Below are 26,301 nucleotides of genomic sequence, written 5' to 3' on the forward strand. Positions count from 1 at the left end.
GTACTGGTGTTCTGATGTTCTCTTCTTCATCAACCTTTCAATTTTACTAGTGACAATTACATGTACAAAATGGACACGCAGGCTTTTAAGTAGACTAGTCTAGAAACCCTGTACCATACCCATTTTGCGGCACTAATGACAACGTGCTAAAAACATTGAACTGTTTTCAGAAAGATGTGAAAAAATGTGGATTTCAATTATACGTAGAAAGTGGGAAGAAAAGTATTACATATGAATAAGTTTCATGTAAGCGGCACTCGACTCTTTACACAGTTAGGAGCACAAGCTGCAGAGCAGAGAACAGACGTACAACTGAGCTGACTGGGGAATGGTATAAATGAGAAAACTAAATACAGTCTGCTGTACATACCACCTTTATAAAAGTACTTTTAAGTAATAGCATTTATGAACTTCGAAATGCTTAAGCACAGAGTTACACAGACAGATGTCGAAGTTTTGTTCTTTCCATTTATTCGAAACAAAAATACTATACCAAAGTAGAAGCAGAATGTGCAAGTGAATCGCCCAACCTCACACAGACAACTCAGGCTCAGGAACTCCCGACCAACATTTCTACACACTGCTTAGCTGCAGTAAAGACAGTGGCAGAGAAGTTTTATCCTCACAGAGCCCCCCTCCCTGCCCAGCCCCAGATACTGGTGCAGATCTGCTCCAGGACTACTCACTTCACTTGGGCCTCAGCTTGCATGAAGATGAATTCCCACTTCCTTGCAAATGCTCTCTGAAGCCTTGCTAAGTTTTCCTGACAAAAGATGAAAATAGTAGAGAACAATTAATTCTGGTAATTATAGCAATTGCTTGAGAGCATAGTTAGCATGTTGGGAGTTTATTTTAATTTATTTTTTTTTTAAGCTGGAAAATTCAAGACATGGAAATCAGCATTGGTTTCAGGTGAATTATCCCATAGGCAAAGCAAGGTTTTGACACATCTTTTCAGTCTGCAGCCAAGAGAACCCTGTCAGGAGAAGTAATAGAGTGTGATGAAGACAGCCCGAGCTCTATTAGTAAAATAATGATGGAGTTGTTCCCAAAAGATAGTACTGAGAAGATCTGCAAAGCTGACAACTTTCATTTCTGAGAGCAGATGGCTGCCACCTGCACGTTTTCTTCTCTTCCCACTTTCCCTTCCTCCCCCCTCTGCTCTCTTCAGGCTTTTGCTAAGGTGCAAAGCCCGAGCATCCCTCGCTCTGCTCAGCCCTGGTCACTGCGGAGAGCACTGCGCAGCTGCACAGCACTCAAGTCTGGGAATTGCCAGGATGATTCACAAAAGGAAATGGCTTGTTTGTCTCCACAATGAAAACAGCTAACTGTAGGGACCAGATCCAGATGCAGCCTTTCTCTGCATCTGAAATAAGAGCTCTGGTCTAGATCCATTATGGAGAGCATCATGATCTGCACATTTGGAGATGGATGTGACATTCTCACAGCTCAAGGTCAAACTCAGGACATGGCAGAATTTCAGGCACAAATGGCACCCCAAAGTCACATATCCACAACTGCTTGGAGAAAGAGGCCTACGAGACCATTAACCTGACTCTCTTAACCATTACAGCTGGTTCAACTGTTCCAAATTTTCCTTGAAAATGAACACTGTTAGTTCTACTGCTGTTCTTGTTATGTCTATTCTCTTTGTTTCAAGGAAATGCTTAAGCACAAGCATTTCAATGCTAGGAGAACTCTCCCAAATTTCACTTTGAACTGTCATATAACACGTAGCTTGACTCAGTTATCATCAAGTCCACTCAAGAGTTTCAGTCTTATACATGGAGGAAAGCAGTTAAGCAAATGTTTTACAGCTGCACTGAGCTGCGATGATTTCCTTTACTGTGAACTACTTGTAATATCTGCAAAAACAATTTTTTGTGGGTTTAATTTTTTTAATATTTTAAATCATGTTCACATGTGCCCCCTGGAGTAAACATGCTGAAGCCAATGAAACATCACCAAGTGAAACATTATTTGAATCATGCTCATGTTTGGCCAATTATAAACTAAGCTAAATGCAATCACGCAAGCTTAATCATATAATGAAGAACCCTGCTTTAGCACTATAAACTGGGGGTAGGTGCCTATGAGTGATTCAAGCAGAACCTCAAATGAGATGCTGTCCCAAGATGCTTTTTAGTGATTCTCTTTGGAAATGCCAGGTCAGTGCTGGTGCCCGCAGAGAAGCATCCTATGCTAAATCACCACAAAAATCATTAAACGTACGGAATTCTTTCCCATTCCCGTATGCCTATTTCTCTCACTTGTGCTCAGCAACATCTCCACTGCTGGGTCTGCTTCAGCTCTCATAATGACTAGGAAGAGTTGGTGCCGCACTTATCTGATTGTCTTTAATTAAGAGAGCAAACTTTGAATGCAGAAGCGATCTCTAATTGTGCAATGCAATATTCACAAGAAAAATGAGAGACTGCCAAGATCTAATTATTTGCCATCACTGGTGCATTGCTACTCTCAGAAGACAATGATGTGCAAAAGTACTTAGTCATAGCCTCACTGCATGTGTGTGGGAGTGTGTGCTGCTGAACAGCCTTTTTTTTTTTTTTTTCTTTATGATAGATTTTTAGAGTACTTACAAGTTAATTGGTTGGCTGTGAGCAATTTTAATGGTTTTAATAATGAAATCAACAATATGCAGAAGGAAAAATTCAGCAAAATGAGGTATAAATGCATATGGACTATTATATTCATTCCTTTATGTCTGTACTTTGAGATTAGAACTCATGGGAAGTCTGGATACATTAGACAAGTGCCAATTTTTGCATGCTCTTCACTGGAAAGACCAAATGGTGTATATACGTATCTGTGTGTACAGAAGACCTAAAATTGTAGAAGGCGTGGAAGAAATAAGAAGTCTACTCTAGGAAAAAAAAAACAACTTGCAACATACGCAATACAAATGCATTCATCGTAACAAACATGAACACACAAGTCCACTAGAACCAGTTTTGTACACAAAGACTCCACTGAAACACTCCACACTGGAAATTCAAGTGTTACACCACTGAACTAGAAAGCAAGAAAAAGGCTGTATGATAGAAAGAAAGTTCAGCTGGTCAGCATTACACTGCCAGCATGAAAAGAAACCCACTCCAACCCTACCCCTCCTGCCTCCATTTTCCTATTCCTATAGACCCAAACCCTGCACTATCTGAAGCTGAATTTGGGGATTTTTTTTTTTTTTTTGATAATAACTTCATAACAGAAAACACGCCCTGAATAGGCCTGGTTCATTATTCTTACATAGTGCACTGAAAACACAGTCCAGGCTTACTACCTGAAGACTTTCCCTTTAAGGTCTGCGACTGTATGCTACGAGTCATTAGCAATTTAATTACTTAGTAATACACATGAAAATCCACCATTTTGTGTGTTGGTATCTGCAACATAAACCAGGACCCGTTAACTGGAAACAGGAGGCCTATGTAAGCTTGTGTGTTATTTGCTGCAGTCTTGGAGGGCTGGCTACAACAGCAGATGCTTTAACTGGAGATGCTGCAAAGCCAGTGACGTTCCCCATTCACCTGCCTGATGTTGTCTCCAGATCAACCTTCACACAATTCCGAAAACTTAAATAAATAATAATAATAAAAAAAAAAGACACAGGAAAGGCTGACCCCAAAGCATAAAACTGCACGATTCAGTTGGCAAACAAAGTCCTCCCCCTGTACTCCCACACTTTGAACTCTAGCAGCAGTGTACCTACGGCTTCATAATCCGCCAGCTCCAGCCTGGCTTTGTTCTGCATGGTCCGTTTGCAAAGATAGATGGCTAAAGGGAGAAACAGAACGGAAAACAATTACAGACAGATTATAAGTACAAGATCTTAAAAAAATAAAACAATAATAATATTGGTCCACGCATTGTTCCTTCTCATCAGAAGGCAACACGAACCAAGGAGCGAGAGGGCTGAATACTCAGCTGACATTATATACTAGCAATCTCAGAGGCCTTAAACATCTGGGATATCTCATTTAAAAGTGCTGAGAGTAGATGCCAGGACCTAACGAGACGTCTGAGAAAGGCACAATTACTTCTGGGGCTGGTAAAAGATTTAGTGTTAGCAACCTGCTCTTTTCAGCACTTCAGGAATACGCCTGCCAAAGTGAGCAGCCTTGCATACCTCTGCATTTCTTTTCCCCTAAAATAAATAAATAAATAAATAATAATAAAAAATAATCAGGATATTGAAATGAAAACAGAAATACGGGCTAGATCTTAAAGGTACCATGTGACATTCTTTCATCTGCTCCATCCACATGTTCTGTAAATTTCAAACTGTTAAGAAAAGCTCTCTCCCTTTTCACCATAAGCAGACGCTGCCAAAACTGATGTGGTTTGGGATCCCAAGGGTCAAGAGGAGCCCAGTGCACGATTACAAACCAGTCCCAGGCTGCCTCCTGAACAGCCTCGGCTGGATGGCCAGCTCAGCTCAGTTCTGCTATGGGCTGAAACAAGGTCCCCAGCACACTGTGAGTACACGGGCAGATCTGAATTGCATAACAGAGTTCCAGTACTCTCATTATGGGATGGATCTGGAAGTAAATTGTACAGCTGCCTTGTGTTTTGGCCCTCTCTCTCATGTTGCTGTGGCAGGTACAAATCATGTCGTGTACCAAATGGTGAGGTGTACCAAACTGGACTGGGGCAGAATGCAAAGCATCCTCTACAGAAAACGACAATAAATCTTGTTCAGAAAACTTCAGCTTTGAAAACCATGGAGTTTTGATTTGCTGATAAAAGCAATTTTCTGACACCTCCATGCATGTTTTTCATTGGATAGCACCTCCTCTACTTAAAATATGAGAAAAATGGTGCTTTGGTGTAATTCTACTCTATGTTATTCCTATAATTTTAACATTCATATAATGAGCCTACATTAAACATGGTAACCAGAATGGAGCAGGTCACGTATATTTATTTTCATACTTCTCAAGAACAACTTCACTTGTAAGCCGTTTACACCACCAAATAAATTGAGAGCCAGTCATCTCGCAGTACTTCCTCATGTGAGGCAGTGACCTGCCGTTAGCAAGTTCATTCCTGTCCTGTGAGCAGATCCATGCAAATAAAAAAAGTAGGAAGAGCTGCTGGGATTTCAGCTTTATTTGGGCCTACTGCTAGTTTGGGATTATTTCCTGGGAAGACTCCATCTGCACAGACCCCTGATATGCAAAGGCTGATTATAAGCATATGTTAGAGATTTGTGGGATAGATGAAAATCTGTCACTACAGGGCTCAGAGAGCAGTTGCATCTTGTCCAGCTGTGGGTCAGCTCATACAGGGCTTGATTTTGAGGAGTATTGTTCCATTCAATGCCTTTGCAGCACAATAACCTGACAGTGAAACCCAGTTTCTTATCAGACACTACGGGAAAAAAACAGAACTCCCCTCTTAAAATTGTTATTCTGATATTTACAGAAAATGTGTTTAGTGCAGTTCAGACACATATATGGTGACTGCTTGTAAAATCTGGAAATTATTTTGCACATAATGAACAGCAACACATTTTCTCCTAAGCAGTCGCCTCACTGGGATAAACACATAAGTCTGTATTAGCTTCCCTGCAGATGAGGACTGCAAATGAACTATCATATGACAGACACCATTGCAAGCTACTTCCCCACCCCAGCAAATGATTTCCAGAATCCATAATGGTGAGTAATTATTGCCTGGGAAAGAAAAAATTATTATTCAGGGAGGAGTTATAAACTGATCTTAGATTATGAGATATTTCAGAAGAGGCATTTCCAGAAGCTCCTGCTTTATGAGCATGCACATGGATTCACTTCCTCTTCCAATGCCACACCAGGATGCACCAATTGATTTTATCATTTAGCTGTGAAAGAAGTGTAGTTCTGGAAGAGACAGCAATATTGCACGGAGACAGCTAAAGATAACAATACTGACATATTTTCTTTATGTATTATCACTGTCTGCAGGCATTCACATGTTTAATACCCCATGCTGCAGTTTATTAGCTCATAAACCACGCTCAGTCTTCTCTTTTTACCAGCTATCAGCTGGTAATCTTAAAAAAAATAGGAGGAATAAGTCTGATGTCATATATCACGGAAGCTTAACTATGGGTTGTCATCAGTTATATACTGGCTTATTGATCAGCCAGATGAGTGCCCAAATGAGGTAACTTTTTATTGATCAACATATCAAATTCAGCTACAGATCAAAGTATATTCTCCCACAAAAGCAATACTGATATTATTTAAGATTCCCGAGGAGCAATATTCTGCTTGCCATAAATCTTGCTGAAACGAACAGAGCTATTGGAGAATGAAGGCAACAGTACATAACAACCTGGCCCCACTGAACTCATAGGCTAAAGGACATTTTTTTTCCCAATCTCAAACTTTGTGTACCAACTTTCTGCAATGAAATAATTATAGCCTCACCATAATCTGTGTTTTCTGGTTCCCAGCAGTTTGAAGGCCAAAAGTACGGTGCCTAAGAAACAACATATGCATGTTCATAATTTAAGAGATGAAAAACAAATCAGACGCAGAAAAACATTTTGAATACAAACAGAAGAATCACGAAGTCTAAGGCCCAGTCTCTGCTCTAAGGGGAAACACTGCTACAGGTCTGAGGAAAAGTGAGGATGCTTTTCCAGAAAGGTATCATCACCAACATTCCTCACTGAAGGCAGAGACTCTGTAATACTGATTGAGGATGTCCACCCTGATGACATTTTAGACAGTCTTGCTATCTTATCTGAATATGGACCTCTTACTCTCTATCCCCAGAACCTCCTCTTTCCCCAGAAATTCACAGTCACCCTGAACCTTTTTCTTTTTGTTAGGACCATGAGAAAAAAACAACTTTGTGGCCTTTTATATACACCACGCACCACTTGTTTTTTTTGGAGCAGCTACCAGTGTGGTTGACAGCCAACAAAACAATTTACTTTTAAAATAAATCAGATGGCAGAGCTCAAAACTCTTCTGATTACAGTTGTTTTGAAAGCAGAAATCCTGCTGAGTTTACTGGTTTTGTTTTCTGTCCAGGTCTCCATATTGCAGTTGCTACAATTAATTACAAGATTACATGTAGCTGCATTTCAATTTTGACACAAATGAAAAATAATGTGACCACATAAATTACAGAACAGTGTTTTGCATTACTGATGCAATTCCACAAAAGAGCACAGGACATCACATGTATACAAAGACGATTTCTTGCACCAAGGCACAGCGAGAAAACACGGAGGGATGCAGCAATACACAGTTCAATGTTCCTCACTGATATATATATTCCCTGAACTTCACAACATGACAACTGTTAAAGGATAGACTGATGTTGATGTAGAAAGCAGCAGCAGTGGAATAATGGAAAAGAAAAATGATTTTATCGGGTTATTTCTGCAGAAAGCTGCTGAGGAGAACTGTTGCAGGAAACGACAACAGGCAAGCAGTAAGCAAAATTGCAAGAAAAGATAAGGGAAGAAAAAAGAAAAGTCAATAAGCAGTCAAGACTACTTGATGACGTTGTTTACAGGGGCTTAAAATAAGAAAAATAAATTAAATGATACTCTGCTTTTGAAATCTGGCTTTTGAGAGCTGCACGGGACAGCTTGATAACTTAACTTCCTATGGCATCTCTCTTAAAATGAACAAAAATACAACTAAATAGGCAATCAGCAGTGTCCCTGCTTCTGCCAAGTCTTGCACGATAGGAGGAGTAGGACTTTGTGAAAAGCAAGGGAACTGTCATGAAAAATCTTAGTCTGAGTGACACCAGGTAACCAGAAGGTGCAGAGAGATAAGGGGAGGTCTGCGATTTCCTGTGTTGTTTTTTTTTTTTGTTGTTTGTTTTTCCCTGTGCTGTTGGTCTTACATGATAACAAAACCACATTAGCAGTAGGTCTGAGAGCCTGAGCAGCAGATGCAAAGATGAGAACAGGATTTTCAAATAAAAGCTAAAAAAAACAACAAACAAATAAGCAAAACCAACAATAACAACAAATGAAAAGGAGGAATGGTAGAGTGAATAGAAGAAAGGTCACAGGAAAGATAAGGGAGCTGACAGAGATCATGTAACAGAAAAACAAATTCAACCAGACAGTAGGTTTGAACTTACTGCTTCTTTTAAAGTTACCCAATCTGTCTAAAATAAGTTGTGGCAGCACAAGCTTTTGGTTATTGAGGAACTTGACAGCAGCAGATTTTGGAAACGGCATTGAACTCAAGCACAGGATGCTTTAAAAATTGGAGGCATCCAATCTGGGGGCACAGACACTACGGGATAAAGGTGTCTCAGCTAAGGTGACTGACAAGGTCACGCATCCCCTGTAAAAGATCTGAAGCCTGAAGTTTGCCCCCTCCCACCTCAATCTGTTACCAGGAGAGGATAAAAACATGAATTTTCTGCTCTACTAGAGCTCAGATGTCCCACTCCAAAGTTTGCCCTTGCCCACTTTGGACAGAAGGGTGGCTACTCAGTTCTGCAGTAGCCAGCAGACAGTAGAAAGGGCCACAAGGAAGGCTGAGGGCTCACCAACCTGAAAACGATAGAATGTCCCATCATCTTTCAGGGTAAGGACGTGGTCTGAGATTGGAAAGACGTAACCCTGTGCAGCAATAAGACTTCCCAAGTGTATTGCTTCCCCTATGAATGAGAAGGAAAAGAGAGATACGAGCAGTGATACCTCAGGATGATGTACAACATGCAATCCTCTGCTTTCAGCAGCAGGTCTGGTGATGACTTGCATATGACCTCATGCTCACAAGCCATGTTGTACCCGTGCTGCATCCTTACACCTTCCAGTGGAATCACATAAAGCAGGAGAGCAGAAAGCAGCCTTACAATACAGATGAAACATTACTCAAACATTTAACCCGCTGTTTTTGTGTATACAAAATGTCTCGCACCAATTCAGCTGTAGAATCTGAATTTCACTTCAAAGCAGATTATCCACCACAGGTGACAGCTGACAAGAAGCGTGCTCCATCAGTGAACCCCACTTGCTTCTGCCAAATTAGAGGAACATCTGCAGCACCAGATCATTATTCAGCATCTTTGTTCATAAAGAGAAATCCTAATGCTGCAGCGCTGCCATTTGTTAGAAGAAGCGGTGCTGAGGTAAGAGGTGCTAGCATATGTTAGCTCTGCCAAGGCAACCCTCACCACCGCAGAGGTACCTCTGCACAGATTTTCAACTGATGTCAACTGTCAAAAGCTGCACCTACTTTCTCAGAGTTGCAAAATACACATCAGATGATCATGTGTGCCCAGGCAGATAATAAATCTATTGTCGGCAGCTGAAGTGCAGGTTTGGGATTTGACTGGATTCATGAGAAGGGATGTGTGGAGAGGGTTGCTCCGTGTGAGACAACGCTGCCTCTATTTCAGGTTTTACATGGTGACAGCAGAAACAGACTGCGAGATAAGTTGTTGATTTTTAGTCTTTCCAGGAAAGAAAAAGAAACTTCTGGACCTGCAGAAATCATTTCTTTCGTTCTCCAATAGTTCTCAGCTGTGCAGAGGTGATTGTTTTTTCTGAAGTGTGAACTATTTGGACTGCACCCATGCACTGATCACAGTTTATGGCTCATTATTCATGTATCTATCTGACACAATAAATCAGCAGCCACCATCTGATCCCGTGCTAGTGCCCATGTCATCCTTGACCAGCATGCCCTGTTAGTCGTGGCTACCTTTCTCCACACCACAGAATCCTGTCACTGTTTACCTGGTTAACCACACACATCTACCAACTTCCTTTCCAGGTCTGGGAACAGCTTTAGAATAAATCAGACTTTCTTAGCTAGCAGCAGTTTCACAGACAGGCTAGGACTCCTACAAAGCGCTTTCTCTGTGTTGTAGAACAAGGTATTAGACTTAATTAAGTTGTTGATTCTTATCTGTTTTCCTCCTTCTTTTCTTCAAATGCTTAAATCCATCTTGTTGTTCTGGTATATACTCTCTGCAGCAAAATAGTACCCACTGTCCTACAGCACACACACAATACAGATTAAGGGTCTGTTTGTCCCCAGCTGGAGTCACCTTACCTGGATCCTCGATGCTGAGGTTCTTCATAAGCCACTGTACAATATCAGCACCTGTAACAACAAAACAAAAAGGAAATATAAAAAGAAAAGAAAGCGCTGAACACCAAGACCAAAAGGTTTCTGAGAGCCCTAGAGAGAGATAACATTGAGATGAGATACAAAAGAACTGACATGATTTTTTTCCATTTTCCTTTTTAGCTCTACTGAGATTTCAAAATGTCCTTCCAGTGCCACACTGTAATTATATATTTATTGATAGGTACTAAGCCCAAGTACTCCCGTGTGCAATCGCAGACTTGCTATACCTTAAGTCAAATATTACTCTAATGGTTCCGTGTAACCTCTTCTTTTCCAGTAGCTTCTGTCACCTCAGCATACAGGGAACTGTTTCTGAAAGCACTGCCCAGCAAGGGGACAAAGGAGCAGTTACTGTCACCTTGCACCTTTAATGTCAGGGGCAATCATCTGTACGTCTAGAACTGAGTTACCAGTCAAAAAAAAACAACAACAAAAAAACAAAAACACAGTGAAAAGTCTAGCACTTGTCAAAGACAAGTGCTAGAAAGTGGGACTAAGTGTGTCTGAAACCAAGCTAGTGCTGAGTTGGCACTCACTAGTGATCCCACCAGCAGCATGGTGGCCAGGAGCAGAGAAAAAGATCTTTAGATTCCATTTTTTCTTTTTTTTAAATTAGGTTTTCAGGGGTCATCAAGTAGTAACAAAACTTGTTATGATCTTATAAACAGTGGTTTAGGATCCCTCTGTATGAATAGTCAGTGCTTAGCACACTGAGCGTGGATAAGAAATATCCATATGGTCATGAGGACACAGAGCACATACGAACATTGGACTGATCTTAGAGCTGTTTTCCACAGGTTGGAGCCACCTAGGAGTGCTGTGTTGTGGCTGGGCTGGTGGTAAATCTCTCTTGATATCGTCTTCTTCTTCTGGCACTAAGGAACTCGGATGACCCGCAACCACTCACAAGGCAGAACCCCAACAGAGCCCATTTGAACTAATTTACAGCCTCACAGACCTCAAGAGTACTAGCTGACCACTGTTTAGCTCATTTTCTCACACCCTGCATAAACAATAGATAGCCAAGAAATCAGCGATCCTTTCACTAAAGTAACATTACACAATTGAATAACAGAATGCATTGGCTCTCACCCATAAAACGTTGTGCTTTAATGTCTGGTGCAATAAACCAGATTTGTAGTGAGCCCTGACTTGTCCACGGACATCGTTATACATGTTCAATACGTGGGACGTTTTCTTGGTGTTTTGCTGGCAGATAAAAGCATGTTAGGCAGGGTTTGAGCCAGCCAGAGATGAACCACCCCTGGCCCAGATGTGCTTTCTAGAGCTGAGCCCAGCCCAGCTGGGTCACAGTGTCTGCCTCTGAAATATCATGTAGACATACTGTTACACTGGCTAAGCAGCAAAGACTCAAGAAGAGTTGAGTAAAACTTTTACTGAGTAATAAATTTACTTAGGAAAAGAGTTCTGAGGGAGCCAAAACTACCTGCTAAATGAAAACATGTCCAGTGAACAGTCGGAGCTGAAAAATATGTGGGGAAAATATTCAGTCAGTAACTGTTGCGTTTGACACGTTTATAAAACAGAAAATGTTAGTAACAAAGAAGGATTTTCCCTTTTGCCTTTTATAACACAAAAATAGCCTAAAGATATAACAGACACTTGGGGCTACACGAATATTTCAAGAAGACTCAAATTCAAGCACTTCCGTATTGTCAAGAACCAAACACAAACTCACAATTGTTGTCTTGGTTCAAGGTAAACCAGAATCTTTCTTGTTCTCCCAGACTAAGAAGGTCCACAATTTGTTCTGATTTTGGTCTCAGATCACAGGCTTGCAGTACTCTCTTAGTCATTTTATTCCCAAGTGATGTGACAGCTCAAATCTGAAAATCTCCTAGAGAAGTTCATTGTCTTGCTCAAGAGCAAGGGAGGTGAAGTGCGTTCTGACCAATCCCTGTCCTGGTTTCAGTTAGCACAGAATTAATTTTCTTCCTAGTAGCTGGTGGAATGCTGTGTTTTGGCTTAGAATGAGAAGAGTGCTGATAACACCCCGATGCTTTAATTGTTGCAGAGCAGTGCTTATACTAAGCCAAGGACATCTCAGCCTTTGCTCTGTCCTGCCAACGGGCAGGCTGGGGGGTGCAGTAAGAGCTGGGAGGGGACAGACCCAGGACAGGTGACCCAAACTAGCCAAAGGGGTATTCCATACCATCTGACGTCATGCTAAACAATATATAGGGGTGGCTAGCCGGGGGGAGGGGGCCGGACTGCTCGGGGTTAGGCTGGGCATCGGTCAGCGGGTGGTGAGCAATTGCATTGTGCATCACTTGTTTGTACATACTATTATTACTTTCGTATTATCACCATTGTATCATCATTATTATTATTATTATTATTATTATTATTATTATTATTTTCCTGTCTTATTAAACTGTCTTTATCTCAACTCACGGGCTTCACTTTCCATTTCTCTCCCCCGTCCCAGAGAGGGAGGGGGGAGGGTGAGCGAACGGCTGCGTGGTGTTTAGCTGCCAGCTGGGTTAAACCACGACAGTCTTTTTGGCGCCCAACGTGGGGCACGAAAGGTTGAGATAACGGCAGATCTGACCAGAGTGTGTTAAACTAAAATTGGTATAAGTATTAGACCTGCTTAATAATCACTTGTCATAATGCTGATTGCTTTAATCTCAACTGTGCTGCGCCTGTTTTCCAAATTGAGTATTATAGCACGTTATTTTCCGTATGTGCTCTCTGTCATGTTGTTTATCCTCTCCGGGCCCTGGTTTCAGACCATTATGGTACTGTGTGTTGTATCAGTGGCTTATGAGATGATGAAATATCTGGCCATGACTCTAACCTGGTATTTGTACTCAGTAACATCTTCGATTCTATACTTTGGAAACTGTATTTTGGAAACTATTAGCAATTGTATCTGTTGCCTTTTTTCATTAGGGAGTCAATCTGTGGAGGGGAAAGGGGAAGATAATTTTTCTTACTTGATCACTCTCCCTTTCTCCTTCACCACCCCTGTACCCTCCTTGATCACTCTCCCTTCCTCCTTCACCACCCTCTTATCCTCCGAGTTTATTACAATAGCTCTCCAAGATATTGAATATCCTTGGGATACTCAGACCAGCATAGTCCTGTTGTTCTGCCTCCTGAATGCACTTCAGGTTCTGCTTAAAGTTAAACAACTACTTAGGAAGCTCATCCGGAGATCTGCCCGGAGGCAGTATAGTTGTGGGTGGCAGGGAGTATGGGAGGATATGGGCAGGCATCTAGACCAGTTGGCACCCCCAGTGTTTTGGAAATTCACCCCTGAACAAGTGCAAAATCCTCAAAAACTGGCAGAATGCTTGAATAAAAGGTGTCGCGATTCAGGAAGTTCCAAAGTAACACAAATCATTGTAACATGCTGGGGCCTGGCTTACGCCTATCGAGCTGCCATGGATACTGCTATCAACTTAGTGACAGACCCTGCGGCCACTCCAAGTCCCGTGACAGATCCAACGGCCACTGTGACCCCTACGGTGGACTCTGCAGCCGCTCCAGTCCCAGCTTCTGCAGATGCTCCAGTCCCAGCTTCTGCAGATGCTCCAGTCCCAGCTCCTGCAGCCGCTCCAGTCCCAGTTCCTGAAGCCGCCCCAGTCCCAGCTCCTGAAGCCGCCCCAGTCCCAGTTCCTGCAGTCGCTCCAGTTCCAGCTCCGGCCGCTACTCCAGTCCCAGTTCCTGCAACTGCTCCAGTCCCAGCTCCTGAAGCTGCTCCAGCTCCAGCTCCTGAAGCCGCTCCAGCTCCAGCTCCTGCAGCTGCTCCAGTCCCAGTTCCTGCAGTCGCTCCAGTTCCAGCTCCGGCCGCTACTCCAGTCCCAGTTCCTGCAACTGCTCCAGTCCCAGCTCCTGAAGTCGCTCCAGCTCCAGCTCCTGAAGCCGCTCCAGCTCCAGCTCCTACTGCTGCTCCAGTCCCAGCTCCTGCAACTGCTCCAGCTCCAACTCCAGCTCCTGTAGCCGCTACAGCTCCGGTTCCTGCAACTGCTCCAGCTCCTGTAGCCGCTCCAGCTCCTGTGGCCGTGTCAGAGAAACGAGCTGTAGCAGTGCAAGTTGACCCTGCAGAGGGCATTCCAACCCCTGTGGCAGACCCTGTAACAAAGTCAGAGAAACGAGCAGTAGCAGTGCAAGCTGCCCCTGTAGAGAAGGTGAAAATATGGTATAGAAATTCAAGTCGTTTAGAACGCAGAGAGTCTTCTGCCAATCCAGGTAAGGCTTCTGCCAAAACTAAGTATAGAGATGACGAAGATGATGACGATGCTGGGCCGTCAAGGATTCAGGAGGAGGAAGATGAGGATGCCGAAAGAGCAACAGTAACTACCCGAAGCCTAAACGAGCGCGAGCTACGAGATGTGCGAAAAGATTTTGGTCGCTGTATAGGTGAGCAGCTTGTCACCTGGCTGCTCCGGTGCTGGGACTCTGGAGCCAATTGTGTGGAATTAGACGGCAGGGAAGCCAAGCGGCTGGGATCCCTTTCTCGAGACGCCGGCATTGACAAAGCAATTGCAGATGGAGCACGACCCACCAGCCTCTGGAGGCGTCTCCTCTCAGCTGTGAGGGAAAGGTATCCCTTCAAGGAAGATATTTTATGTCTACCAGGCAAGTGGACCACTATGGAGAAGGGAATCCAGTACCTGAGGGAATTAGCCGTACGGGAAGTGATTTATGAGGATCCAGACCTCAAACAAACATCCACAGATCCAGATGAAGTCAAGTGTACACGACCCATGTGGCGGAAGTTTGTACGGAGTGCACCATCATCATATGCCAGCTCATTGGCAATAATGGCCTGGAAAGAGGATGAGGAACCCACAGTGGGTGAAGCGGCTAAACAACTCCGGCAGTACGAAGAAAGTCTCTCCTCTTCCTTACAGGCCTGCGTCTCAGCTGTGGAGAAACTTTCTGAAAAGGTTCACCAACTTGAAGAGAATCTATTGTCCTCCCCACCTGAACCAACCAGTGCCCACCGACCAAAGGAGAACACTTGGGAGAAACTTTCTGAAAAGGTTCACCAACTTGAAGAGAGATTATTCTCCTTCGCACCTGTACAAAGCAGTGTCTCAGCTGTCAGGGGTAGGCGTTCACCCACACAAGGAAGACGATATGGTGGGTACTCACCCCGTGCCACCCTGTGGTTTTACTTACGAGACCATGGAGAGGACATGAGAAAGTGGGATGGAAAATCTACCGCGACCCTAGAGGCACGGGTACGTGAGTTGCAAAAGAAAACAATCAGGAAAAAGGGATTCTCCGAAAAGTTTGCTGCTCCAACTTCCAGCAGACAGTCCTTCAAACACAGAAACGAGGAAGATTCTGACCAGGATTAGGGGGGCCCTGCCTCCAGCCAGGGGGAGGAAAGGGACAATCGAGTTTATTGGACTGTGTGGATTCGATGGCCTGGCACATCACGCGCACAGAAGTATAAGGCTTTAGTAGACACCGGTGCACAATGTACTATAATGCCATCGAGCTATAAAGGACCAGAGCCCATCTATATTTGTGGAGTGACAGGGGGATCTCAGCAGTTGACTGTATTGGAGGCTGAAGTGAGTCTGACTGGGAATGAGTGGGAAAAGCACCGCATTGTGACTGGTCCGGATGCTCCATGTATCCTTGGCATAGACTATCTTAGAAGAGGATACTGCAAGGACCCAAAAGGGTTCCGGTGGGCTTTTGGTATTGCTGCCTTAGAGACAGAGGGCATTAAACAATTATCTACCTTGCCTGGTCTCTCAGAGGACCCTTCTGTTGTGGGGTTGCTGAGGGTCGAAGAACAGCAAGTGCCAATTGCTACCACAACTGTGCACCGGCGGCAATATCGCACCAACCGAGACTCCCTGATTCCCATCCATAAGCTAATTCGTCAATTGGAGAGCCAAGGAGTGATCAGCAAGACTCATTCACCTTTCAATAGTCCCATATGGCCAGTGCGAAAGTCTAATGGCGAGTGGAGACTAACAGTGGACTATCGCGGCCTGAACGAAGTCACGCCACCACTGAGTGCTGCAGTGCCGGACATGCTGGAACTTCAGTATGAACTTGAATCGAAGGCAGCCAAGTGGTACGCCACAATTGATATCGCTAATGCATTTTTCTCCATCCCTCTAGCAGCAGAGTGCAGGCCACAATTTGCCTTCACTTGGAGGGGAGTCCAATATACCTGGAATAGGCTGCCCCAGGGGTGGAAACACAGCCCTACCATTTGCCATGGGCTGATCCAGTCTGCACTAGAGCAGGGGGAAGCTCCTGAACACCTGCAGTACATCGATGACATTATTGTGTGGGGTGACACAGCAGAGGAAGTTTTCGAGAAAGGGAAGAAAATAGTCCAAATCCTTCTGAAAGCCGGTTTTGCCATAAAACAAAATAAAGTCAAAGGACCTGCACGGGAGATCCAGTTTTTAGGAATAAAATGGCAAGATGGACGTCGTCAAATCCCAATGGATGTGATCAACAAAATAACAGCTATGTCTCCACCAACTAACAAAAAAGAAACACAGACTTTCCTAGGTGTTGTGGGGTTTTGGAGAATGCACATCCCAAATTACAGTCTGATTGTAAACCCACTCTACCAAGTAACTCGTAAGAAGAATGAGTTTGAATGGGGCCCTGAACAACGACAAGCCTTTGAACAAATCAAGCAGGAAATAGTCCATGCAGTAGCCCTTGGGCCAGTTCGAACAGGACCAGATGTAAAGAATGTGCTCTACACTGCAGCCGGGAGAACGGCCCCACCTGGAGCCTCTGGCAGAAAGAACCTGGGGAAACTCGAGGTCGGCCTCTGGGGTTTTGGAGTCGGGGATACAGAGGATCTGAGGCCCGCTATACTCCAACTGAAAAGGAGATATTGGCAGCATATGAAGGAGTTCGATCTGCTTCGGAGGTGGTCGGTACTGAAGCGCAGCTCCTCCTAGCACCCCGATTACCGGTACTAGGCTGGATGTTCAAGGGAAGGGTCCCCTCTACGCATCATGCAACTGATGCTACATGGAGCAAGTGGGTTGCACTGATTACTCAGCGGGCTCGAATAGGAAACCCCAGTCGCCCAGGAATATTGGAAGTGATCATGGACTGGCCAGAAGGCAAATACTTTGGGATATCATCAGAGGAGGAGGTGGGTCGTGCTGAAGAAGCCCCACTGTACAACCAGTTGCCAGAGAATGAAAAGAAATATGCCCTGTTCACTGATGGGTCCTGTCGTATTGTGGGGAAGCATCGGAGATGGAAGGCTGCTGTATGGAGTCCTACGCGACGAGTTGCAGAAGCTGCTGAGGGAGAAGGTGAATCGAGTCAGTTTGCAGAAGTGAAAGCCATTCAGCTGGCTTTAGACATTGCTGAACGAGAAAAATGGCCAGTTCTCTATCTCTACACCGATTCATGGATGGTAGCAAATGCCCTGTGGGGATGGTTACAGCAATGGAAGCAAAACAACTGGCAGCGTAGGGGCAAACCTATCTGGGCTGCTGCATTGTGGCAAGATATTGCTGCTCGGGTAGAGAACCTGGCTGTGAAAGTACGCCACGTAGATGCTCATGTGCCCAAGAATCGGGCTACTGAAGAACATCAAAACAACCAGCAGGTGGATCAGGCTGCTAAGATTGAAGTAGCTCAGGTGGACCTGGATTGGCAGCATAAAGGTGAATTATTTATAGCCCGATGGGCCCATGACACCTCAGGCCATCAAGGTAGAGATGCAACATACAGATGGGCTCGTGATCGAGGGGTGGACTTGACCATGGACGCTATAGCACAGGTTATTCATGACTGTGAAACATGTGCTGCAATCAAGCAAGCCAAACGGTCAAAGCCTCTTTGGTATGGAGGACGATGGCTGAAATATAAATATGGAGAGGCCTGGCAGATTGATTACATCACACTCCCTCAAACTCGCAATGGCAAGCGCCACGTACTTACAATGGTGGAAGCAACCACCGGATGGCTGGAAACATATCCTGTGCCTCATGCTACCGCCCGGAACACCATCCTGGGCCTTGAAAAGCAAGTCCTATGGCGACATGGCACCCCAGAAAGAATAGAATCAGACAATGGGACTCACTTCCGAAACAACCTTATAGACACTTGGGCCAAAGAACATGGTATTGAATGGGTGTATCACATCCCCTATCATGCACCAGCCTCCGGGAAAGTTGAACGATACAATGGCCTGTTAAAGACTACCTTGAAAGCAATGGGCGCTGGGACGTTCAAAAACTGGGATACGCATTTGGCAAAGGCCACCTGGTTAGTCAATACTAGGGGATCTACCAACCGAGCTGGACCTGCCCAATCAAACCTGTTACGTACTGTAGATGGGGATAAAGTTCCTGTAGTGCATGTAAAAAATATGCTGGGTAAAACAGTCTGGGCTACTCCTGCCTCAGGAAAAGGCAAACCTATTCGTGGAATTGTTTTCGCTCAGGGACCTGGATATACTTGGTGGGTAATGCAAAAGAACGGAGAGGTCCGGTGTGTACCTCAAGGAGATTTAATACTGGGTGAGAATAGCCCATGAACTGAATTGCACCATGTTAAATAGTATATTATACTGTATATTATCACTACCATGATTACTATAGGTGACTAATTAGAATGTATGGAAAAGAGTGTAACCTGAGCATGACATAAATGGTATGGAATAAGGGGTGGATAGATGTCCTGGTTTCAGTTAGCACAGAATTAATTTTCTTCCTAGTAGCTGGTGGAATGCTGTGTTTTGGCTTAGAATGAGAAGAGTGCTGATAACACCCCGATGCTTTAATTGTTGCAGAGCAGTGCTTATACTAAGCCAAGGACATCTCAGCCTTTGCTCTGTCCTGCCAACGGGCAGGCTGGGGGGTGCAGTAAGAGCTGGGAGGGGACAGACCCAGGACAGGTGACCCAAACTAGCCAAAGGGGTATTCCATACCATCTGATGTCATGCTAAACAATATATAGGGGTGGCTAGCCGGGGGGAGGGGGCCGGACTGCTCGGGGTTAGGCTGGGCATCGGTCAGCGGGTGGTGAGCAATTGCATTGTGCATCACTTGTTTGTACATACTATTATTACTTTCGTATTATCACCATTGTATCATCATCATTATTATTATTATTATTATTATTATTATTTTCCTGTCTTATTAAACTGTCTTTATCTCAACTCACGGGCTTCACTTTCCATTTCTCTCCCCCGTCCCAGAGAGGGAGGGGGGAGGGTGAGCGAACGGCTGCGTGGTGTTTAGCTGCCAGCTGGGTTAAACCACGACAATCCCTTTCCAAATATACAGGAATACTTAATGCAGAATTAACTCTCCACAGTGTGATCATGACCCCAGCTCTACTTTTCTTTTGAGAAATTTGCATCAAACTAAAACACAGTGCTGAAAGCAGATTCACCAGCCTTCCTTCCCCAGCTTGTTAAGGTTTTAAAAAAAAAAAAAAAAAGGTTTAAAGTGGCAAACTGAAAACATCAGCTCAGCCAGAACTACTGCCATCAGTCACTGCAGCATATAGGCAACACTTGAGATCACGGATTTTAATTCCTCTCTGTTAAAAATATGAAGTCATTCCTGAGTGTTGCCAAGAGCCTGGAAGATTTTATAGCTGTTCTCCTGTTGTCCTGAGGCAGACAGATTATCTTTCTGCTGAGTTTGCTGAACCATTATTTATCACCTGCCAAGACTGATTACTCACCCTCGGGACAATGACAAGTCTTTCCTTCCTCTGTTAATTACTGTCATCATTAATAGCCATGTCAATAATTAATATTCAATCATAATGAAAACTCTTTGGTGACATCTCCCACAATACTTTCAATTTTTAGGGTTACCCTCACATTGGCTTTGCTTCTGCTTGTGGCTGTTCCTATCAGCACAACCTGGTTTTGCCCATCTACAAACTCTGTTTATGCCCTTTCTCAAACTAGAAAATTCAGAGCTAGCCTTCTAAGATGCCATGAAGATGTGAATGAATCCTGTACAAGACCTTCCTCTATCAGATCAAGACACAGACTCCTTATCTGTAAGTTTTCCAGAAAATTCGTTCTTAATCTCTTCCGTAGATTAGGCCCAACTGACAGTCCCCTTTTAATTCACCTTCCCCAAAAGATCTTCTCTGGCTGATTTTCAGATTCCACGTTTCACAAGCGCCTTCAGAGGACACCCAAGGGTAACCCTTGATCCTGACACATCTCCACTAAACCCCAGTGGGGCATTGGAGATCTTCTGAAAACAAATAGTTGGACACGTTTTCATAGTACAAAGTGTTGCTGGATCTAGGTAGAGGAATGGCTCACATGTTCTCTATGCTCCTCTCTATGTACCTACGCTTTCTCTGAGTCAGTATGCTCAGTTCAAGGATAGACAACAGCCTGGGAACATCTATTTCCTCCTCACCTATTATGAAATTTATCTCATTGCTTTAGGGTTTTCTTTAAAGCTGAGGTAGATGAGGTTGCTTAATGCCAACGGAATAGTTATATCCTTATGCTCAAACAGATTCACAATGACCATTTTTTTCCAGCTACCTGGTTTAGAGACAGAGTAGCAGTTTTATACTGCTTGCTATTTTCTCCATTTTCTGTTCAGCCTCAGTGATCCCATAAGAGTAACCAGTGTTCCCACAAGGCCATTGCCTGTCAACATGACAAACGACTGGCCAGCCAAAGAAAGATAAATTAGAAAAAAGTTCACATGGTGTGAGGCCATTGGCAAGATGCAGTTAATGATGTGAGTCACCACCACTTTCTGTACTCAACCTAAGTTGTTCTAGCTCTGCCAGAAAATCCAGGGTTTACTCAGAAAACATAGAGCCATCCCTCTTCTACTCACTGTGTAAAACAGCCAAACACCTCCAGTGCTTTCTAAAGATCTGCTGCCTGGAGAGGAGACTGAGTCTCTGGGCAGAGGGGCCAGGACCAACAGCTTGGGCACGTCCCTAACAAAGTACACACACATTCATGTTGTATATGTCTGTTTAAAGGAATAAAAAAAATGCCAGAGGACTTCTAAGGCTTTAGCAAACGTGTATCTTTGCTTTTTTTTGAGGCCCAACCGGACAACTGCATTTTTTTGCTGAGTATCCTGAGGTGGCAGAGCTGGTAAGTTCTGTGGAGAGGAGCCCCATGGTGACCTGGCATGGACGGGATGCCACACGTCACCCAGACATGGCATGAGGACTGGGATGATTTGGGCCTCAAGATTGTTACACGGCCTCACAGCACACTGACAAATATTAGCAATGAACAAAGTGGGGTCTTACAATAAATTGAATAAACAGTGTAGGATCATGCTACAGAAGAGTTTGTCTCATATATACACCTCCAGGAGCAGGCATAAGATTTCATGGTTATCTCCTGACTTTGTCAGTGCTAGTGTAACCCTGATGCGCTCTTGACATATTTTAATGTTTTAGTAGTAGTAGTAGTATTTTTTAAAAAGGAATATGAAAAGAAATAGTGAAATGTTCAGATCTTTCCTAGACATTATCTACTCACTCCATGACACGCTACATGAGCAAACAAGCTGCGTGCCCAGCCTCTTTCATCAGTCATCTACAAACTCAAGGTTCAGACAGCATTTTGATGCAGGGGTGAAAATGTGTTCTCCTTCCTGTCACTTCGTTTTTGAAAACAGATGAACCCATTTTAGCACCAAATTTTCCAAACAATTTGCTCCTGAACTCAGACCAATCTTAAAATATTTCTATCAGAAAAGTAAGCCTGAAAAAAAAAATCACAAGCAGTCAAAAAGATTTATAAGAATACCTACACGTGTGTATGAGCAGCCACTCAAGCTGCTTTCTACTATGCCAAACACGGCAATCACACCAATAAACGGATCAAATGGTTTCTTTTTTTTTTTTTTTTTCCTCTCCACAACAGCACTGGGTCCTCGGTAAGTCTAGGAACAAAAGGCTAATTAACTGGGGTTTGTGAAAATAAATACATGACACCCATAGTAAAAGGCAAAATGATTTTATACTGAGTTTCTCCAAGCCTTCAGCACTCTCTGCTACCATTTTTCCCCACACAGATCTCCCACTGACTTCCACAGTGATTTCATCTAGGTTGGAAGCACAGAATCCTGCTCACAATAAAGATTTAATGCAAAGCTCTAGTTTTTACAGTACTGGATTAAAAAAAAAAATCTGGGTCTCTCCCTCCCTGGTATTGTGTTACAAATAATGGGGAAACACTTTACAGAACTTGCCTACGATACGCACATAAATAAATACCAATAACAGAGTAAAAAACCCAACACTCAGCAGCTGACTCAGAAAATGTGGTAATTGCACCACTCAGTGTCAGCAAGGAGCATCATCAAAGCTACAACAGCTTCGAGCTCCTACTTACAGAAATTTCCCTTTACATTAGGCTCTCTTTAAAATTCGTTTGTGAATTATTAACATCCATTAGCAGCAGAACTATTACCCCTTTTTGACCACAGCAGCTAAAGGTTTTAAGAAGTATTTATTTTTATTCATCATAACTTTTGAGTGCTTCAATTCACAATTCATTTTTCTCATAATAAAAAATGGAAAATATAATACTTGTGTGAAGCAAGGATGCTGCTTGCTGTAGGGTGGCAAGCAGCACGTGGCACTGAATTGTGCATGGGCACTCCAGGATGATAAAAACAAGAAGAACGGAAGGTTTGTAAACAAAATGGGTTTAAAACCTGCAGGTCCTCTACATTTTCCTGACAAGTGTGGGTTACTTATCACAGGGTTTGGGCTGATATGCCATTCCAACCACTTATTCAGCCCCTCTCTGTCTCCTTTACTGTTATCTACAGAGAGCTGTTCTGCATGCTGGTCCACTTATATCAAATGTCAATATTTCAGAGATAAGTCCCAGAGAAATACTAATCATAGGTGTTTGTATGTTGCTTTTGAACTTCAGAAGCAAGCTGTGCCTCTGTCACACGAGTGTCCATGCCTGTGTAAACAAAACACTGTGAATCTGATTACAGATTTATCAAAACCCTATTAAATTAATGGCCCTGACATCTGACTCTTGCTTGTTCCTGTTCCTGCCACCAGGCCCTGAAGCAAAATTAACAGCAAGTCTATTAATAAATTCTTTCACAAGAGGGAGCAATGACCCTCAGCTGCACTGCCAGGGATTGGCACTTGTGTTTTAGGGCAAGGGACAGAGGAAAAATTTCCAGGGGAAAGCAATGCCACGGGCTCACCCTGCTAATAGCTCCTTCTGGACTGCTATTTGGAGGGAGTGAGGCTGGCAAAACACACACACTGCTGCCACACAGACCCGTGTGGGCTGACCTGCCTGGGTAACACAGGCATATGCCAGACCCTAAGATCTTGGAGGTACCAGCCCTAGACCGCTCCTGTTATGACACTGCCCTCCAATAAGTGGTTCAGCTTTGTACCCTGAACGAAAGCAGCATGAGATACACCCAAAGACAGGCGTCTTGCTTTCAGCACTCTCCCATCAACACCACCTAACGGCAGGCTCAGCCCGTGCTGAGCAGCTGAGAGCAGTGGCCTTGAAGTGATCGCACGGCGGCCACGTTAGCAGGGCTGTGTCAGTGAGCCCCTTAATGGACACACGGTTAATCCCAGTGGAAGAGGTCTGCCAGCACGGCTTAACCTGGGTCCTCAACTGGAAAAAAAGCAGAACCAGCAAAAGGTCTTCTTCCAGCTGACCTGCACCGACACAAAGCAGTTGGCAGTCGGCATCAGCCTTGTTCTTACCCTGGCCTTCGATAGTGCAGCATCACTTCGGCCTGGGCCCAACCCATGTCATTCAAATGTGTACCTGTAACACCCACAGAAGACAGGCAGGCTGTCTTGAGAGGCATTATAAATGTATACGAGAGGCAGGAAAACTGCATTCCCGGTCTCCCAGCAGCAATAGTTACCACGTGCAACAGTACCTGAAGTCACCTCCTTTTACAAATTGCTAAGAACTGTAGATGTGTTAAGACGTAACTTTACACCTGCAATTTATCATAAATTTACAGTTGCATTTCAGGCTGCTCTGCCTTTACGTTACTCGAGCTACCGAAGTGGCTCGTATAGCTCCACAGCTTGGCTCCATGCCATGCAGCAGCGCTTAGACCCCGTTCCCCGTGCTGTCAAAACAACTCAGCAGCAAAACAGCCGGGGAAGCAACTTGCAGCACTGCTGGAATCAGGGCTATTGAAGGCTCCCGTGTCAGATCTTGTTAGGGCTGAAACATTTTTACTCTTATGCAATTCATGCGCACTGTCTTCAAATCAAAGGCAATCTCTCTGCCATTTCTATCATACTAATATTTTTAATAGCAAATCTTCTCCTGAAGGAAAGGGGAAGATCGATAGTGCACAGAGCCGACTGGTGTATTTCAGCATGGGGTTGTCAGGTCCCTTCACTTTGCGTCCTCACTCCCAAAGTGGTTTCAAATGCTGTCAAATGAAGTTCCCCCCTGCCCTCGCCACTGCTCTCAGTTTCCCTGCAGAGGTGTGAATGTCACTGACTTGTCTATGATAGTATGTACAGTGCACCCAAAGCTACAGCATTTTGATGGTTCTGGTACTATATTTGTTTGCTAGGAGTTCTGACCCTGTCGTCCTTGCATGAGCCAGGTTCCCATGAATTTTGACAGAAATCCTGTTTGCAGCAGCACTCAAATTTTCAGCCTCCAGAAGTGCTCAGGCCATGACAAATCTCTCTTACACAAGATCACACACTCCTGTGTTAACTATGACAACGTTTTCTCTCTATTACAGCCAAGAATAATTAGCATCATCAAATTTTCTAAGAAACCTGCTTTGTCCTGACACGTTGCTACTCTTTTCTTTCCCATTCTTCGGGAGAGGTTGGGAACCACACGCAGTGCTCGTGGTGATGCAATAACAGTCACATTACCTGGAAAATGAAATAACCCGACATCTGAAGCTCTTTTCCCTCCAGGAGTTCATCGTCCTGAAAATGAAATAATCAGGTCTGTACAGCTTTCCCCCCTCGTTTGCCTGCCAGGCCTTTCAATCACACATTAAGCAGGGTGCACCAGAGAGCAGTTAGCCTCATTGGACCTCTGCACTGGTGCAGCGGTTGGTCAGGAACAATTCTCCAGCAGGATTAAGGTTGCATGTCTAATAACTTCTAGCCAAGGGTAACTCTATATGAATTATGATCATTTAGCAATTGCTGACAATTTACTTTGCGCCACACAAAACAAAAAGGTAACATTAGCACCAGCATTAGAGGCCATAACTCAAGCAGGGCTCCCAAAGCTGTGCATTAGAGGTGTTTGTACTGGCAAGCAGCAGCTAGCTGATTCTGCTGGCAACACCATTCAAATGTGCATTTTAAATACGGGCATTTATCAGTGTGGATTTTAAATGTGTAGAACAATTTAATAACACTGAAACAAAACAGCAAGCACAAATCTGTCAGTATTCATAATTATGTTATGAGTTCAAAATGGGTAAATCGTTTTTTCCTTTCTCCTGTTTGATGGATTTCATAGGGCCGCACGTAATAACAGAACCACTAAAGTCAACAGTCTGCTTGCTTCTCTTAAATAACCCCCAACTACATTTTCTGTTAAGTACTCCGAGTGTATTTTACTGAATAATTGAAAATAAGCAGCATTTTGAAAAGCTAAAACGTACATTAAATGACTGCCATTCTGTTTAAACAAATGAATCCAGTGTCAAAACATCACATAGCTCAGAACTACAAAATATCCGTCTATATGATATATAAAAGGCATTTTTGTTTCCTTTCTAAGAGCAACTCTAGCCTGTAAAATACTTTTCTTCCTTTTAATTCCCCACTAAGAAGCTGAAGATCAGCATTTTATTTAACTTCTTTCTAGGTAAATGTGGATTTATGGTTGACAAAGCTGATGTGCTGCTCTGAGGCCATGATGATTTCAGGAAGCACCTGGCACAGCCTTTGTAACACTGTTCACCGGGCAGTGCCCACCAGCCTTGTTTGAGGTGTCAAGCCCCGAGCAGGCGGCACTTCTGCTCTCCTACCTCTGTCCAGCACAGCCTCACATCTTGAGGCCCAGCAGCTTCACTTGCATCTTTCCCATGCCACACCACACGGTGGTGCTTAGCAGCAGGCATGGCCCGCCTGTGCAGATTTGTAAAAAAACAAAACAAAAAAAAAAACAAACAAAAAAAAAAACAAAACAACAAAAAAAAAAACCACAAAAAACAACCTTATGATGCAA

At 43.8% G+C, this 26,301-nt stretch overlaps 1 protein-coding gene across 5 annotated transcripts in view; it reads right to left on the minus strand.

Moving 5' to 3' along the window:
* RGS6 (regulator of G protein signaling 6) overlaps nucleotides 1-26,301 on the minus strand; it is a 264,657-nt gene that overhangs the window by 58,795 nt on the left and 179,561 nt on the right. For all 5 annotated transcript variants that reach the window (XM_032189517.1, XM_032189516.1, XM_032189518.1 and 2 more), the window contains 5 exons: nucleotides 10,050-10,100; nucleotides 8,540-8,646; nucleotides 6,435-6,486; nucleotides 3,731-3,795; nucleotides 687-763 (listed from right to left, as the gene is read on the minus strand). In XM_032189517.1, the coding sequence (XP_032045408.1) occupies nucleotides 687-763; nucleotides 3,731-3,795; nucleotides 6,435-6,486; nucleotides 8,540-8,646; nucleotides 10,050-10,100 (352 nt within the window). The remainder of the gene's footprint in view (nucleotides 1-686; nucleotides 764-3,730; nucleotides 3,796-6,434; nucleotides 6,487-8,539; nucleotides 8,647-10,049; nucleotides 10,101-26,301) is intronic.

Source organism: Aythya fuligula, chromosome 5 (genome assembly GCF_009819795.1).
Source record: "Aythya fuligula isolate bAytFul2 chromosome 5, bAytFul2.pri, whole genome shotgun sequence".
NCBI classification, from domain to species: Eukaryota; Metazoa; Chordata; class Aves; order Anseriformes; family Anatidae; genus Aythya; species Aythya fuligula.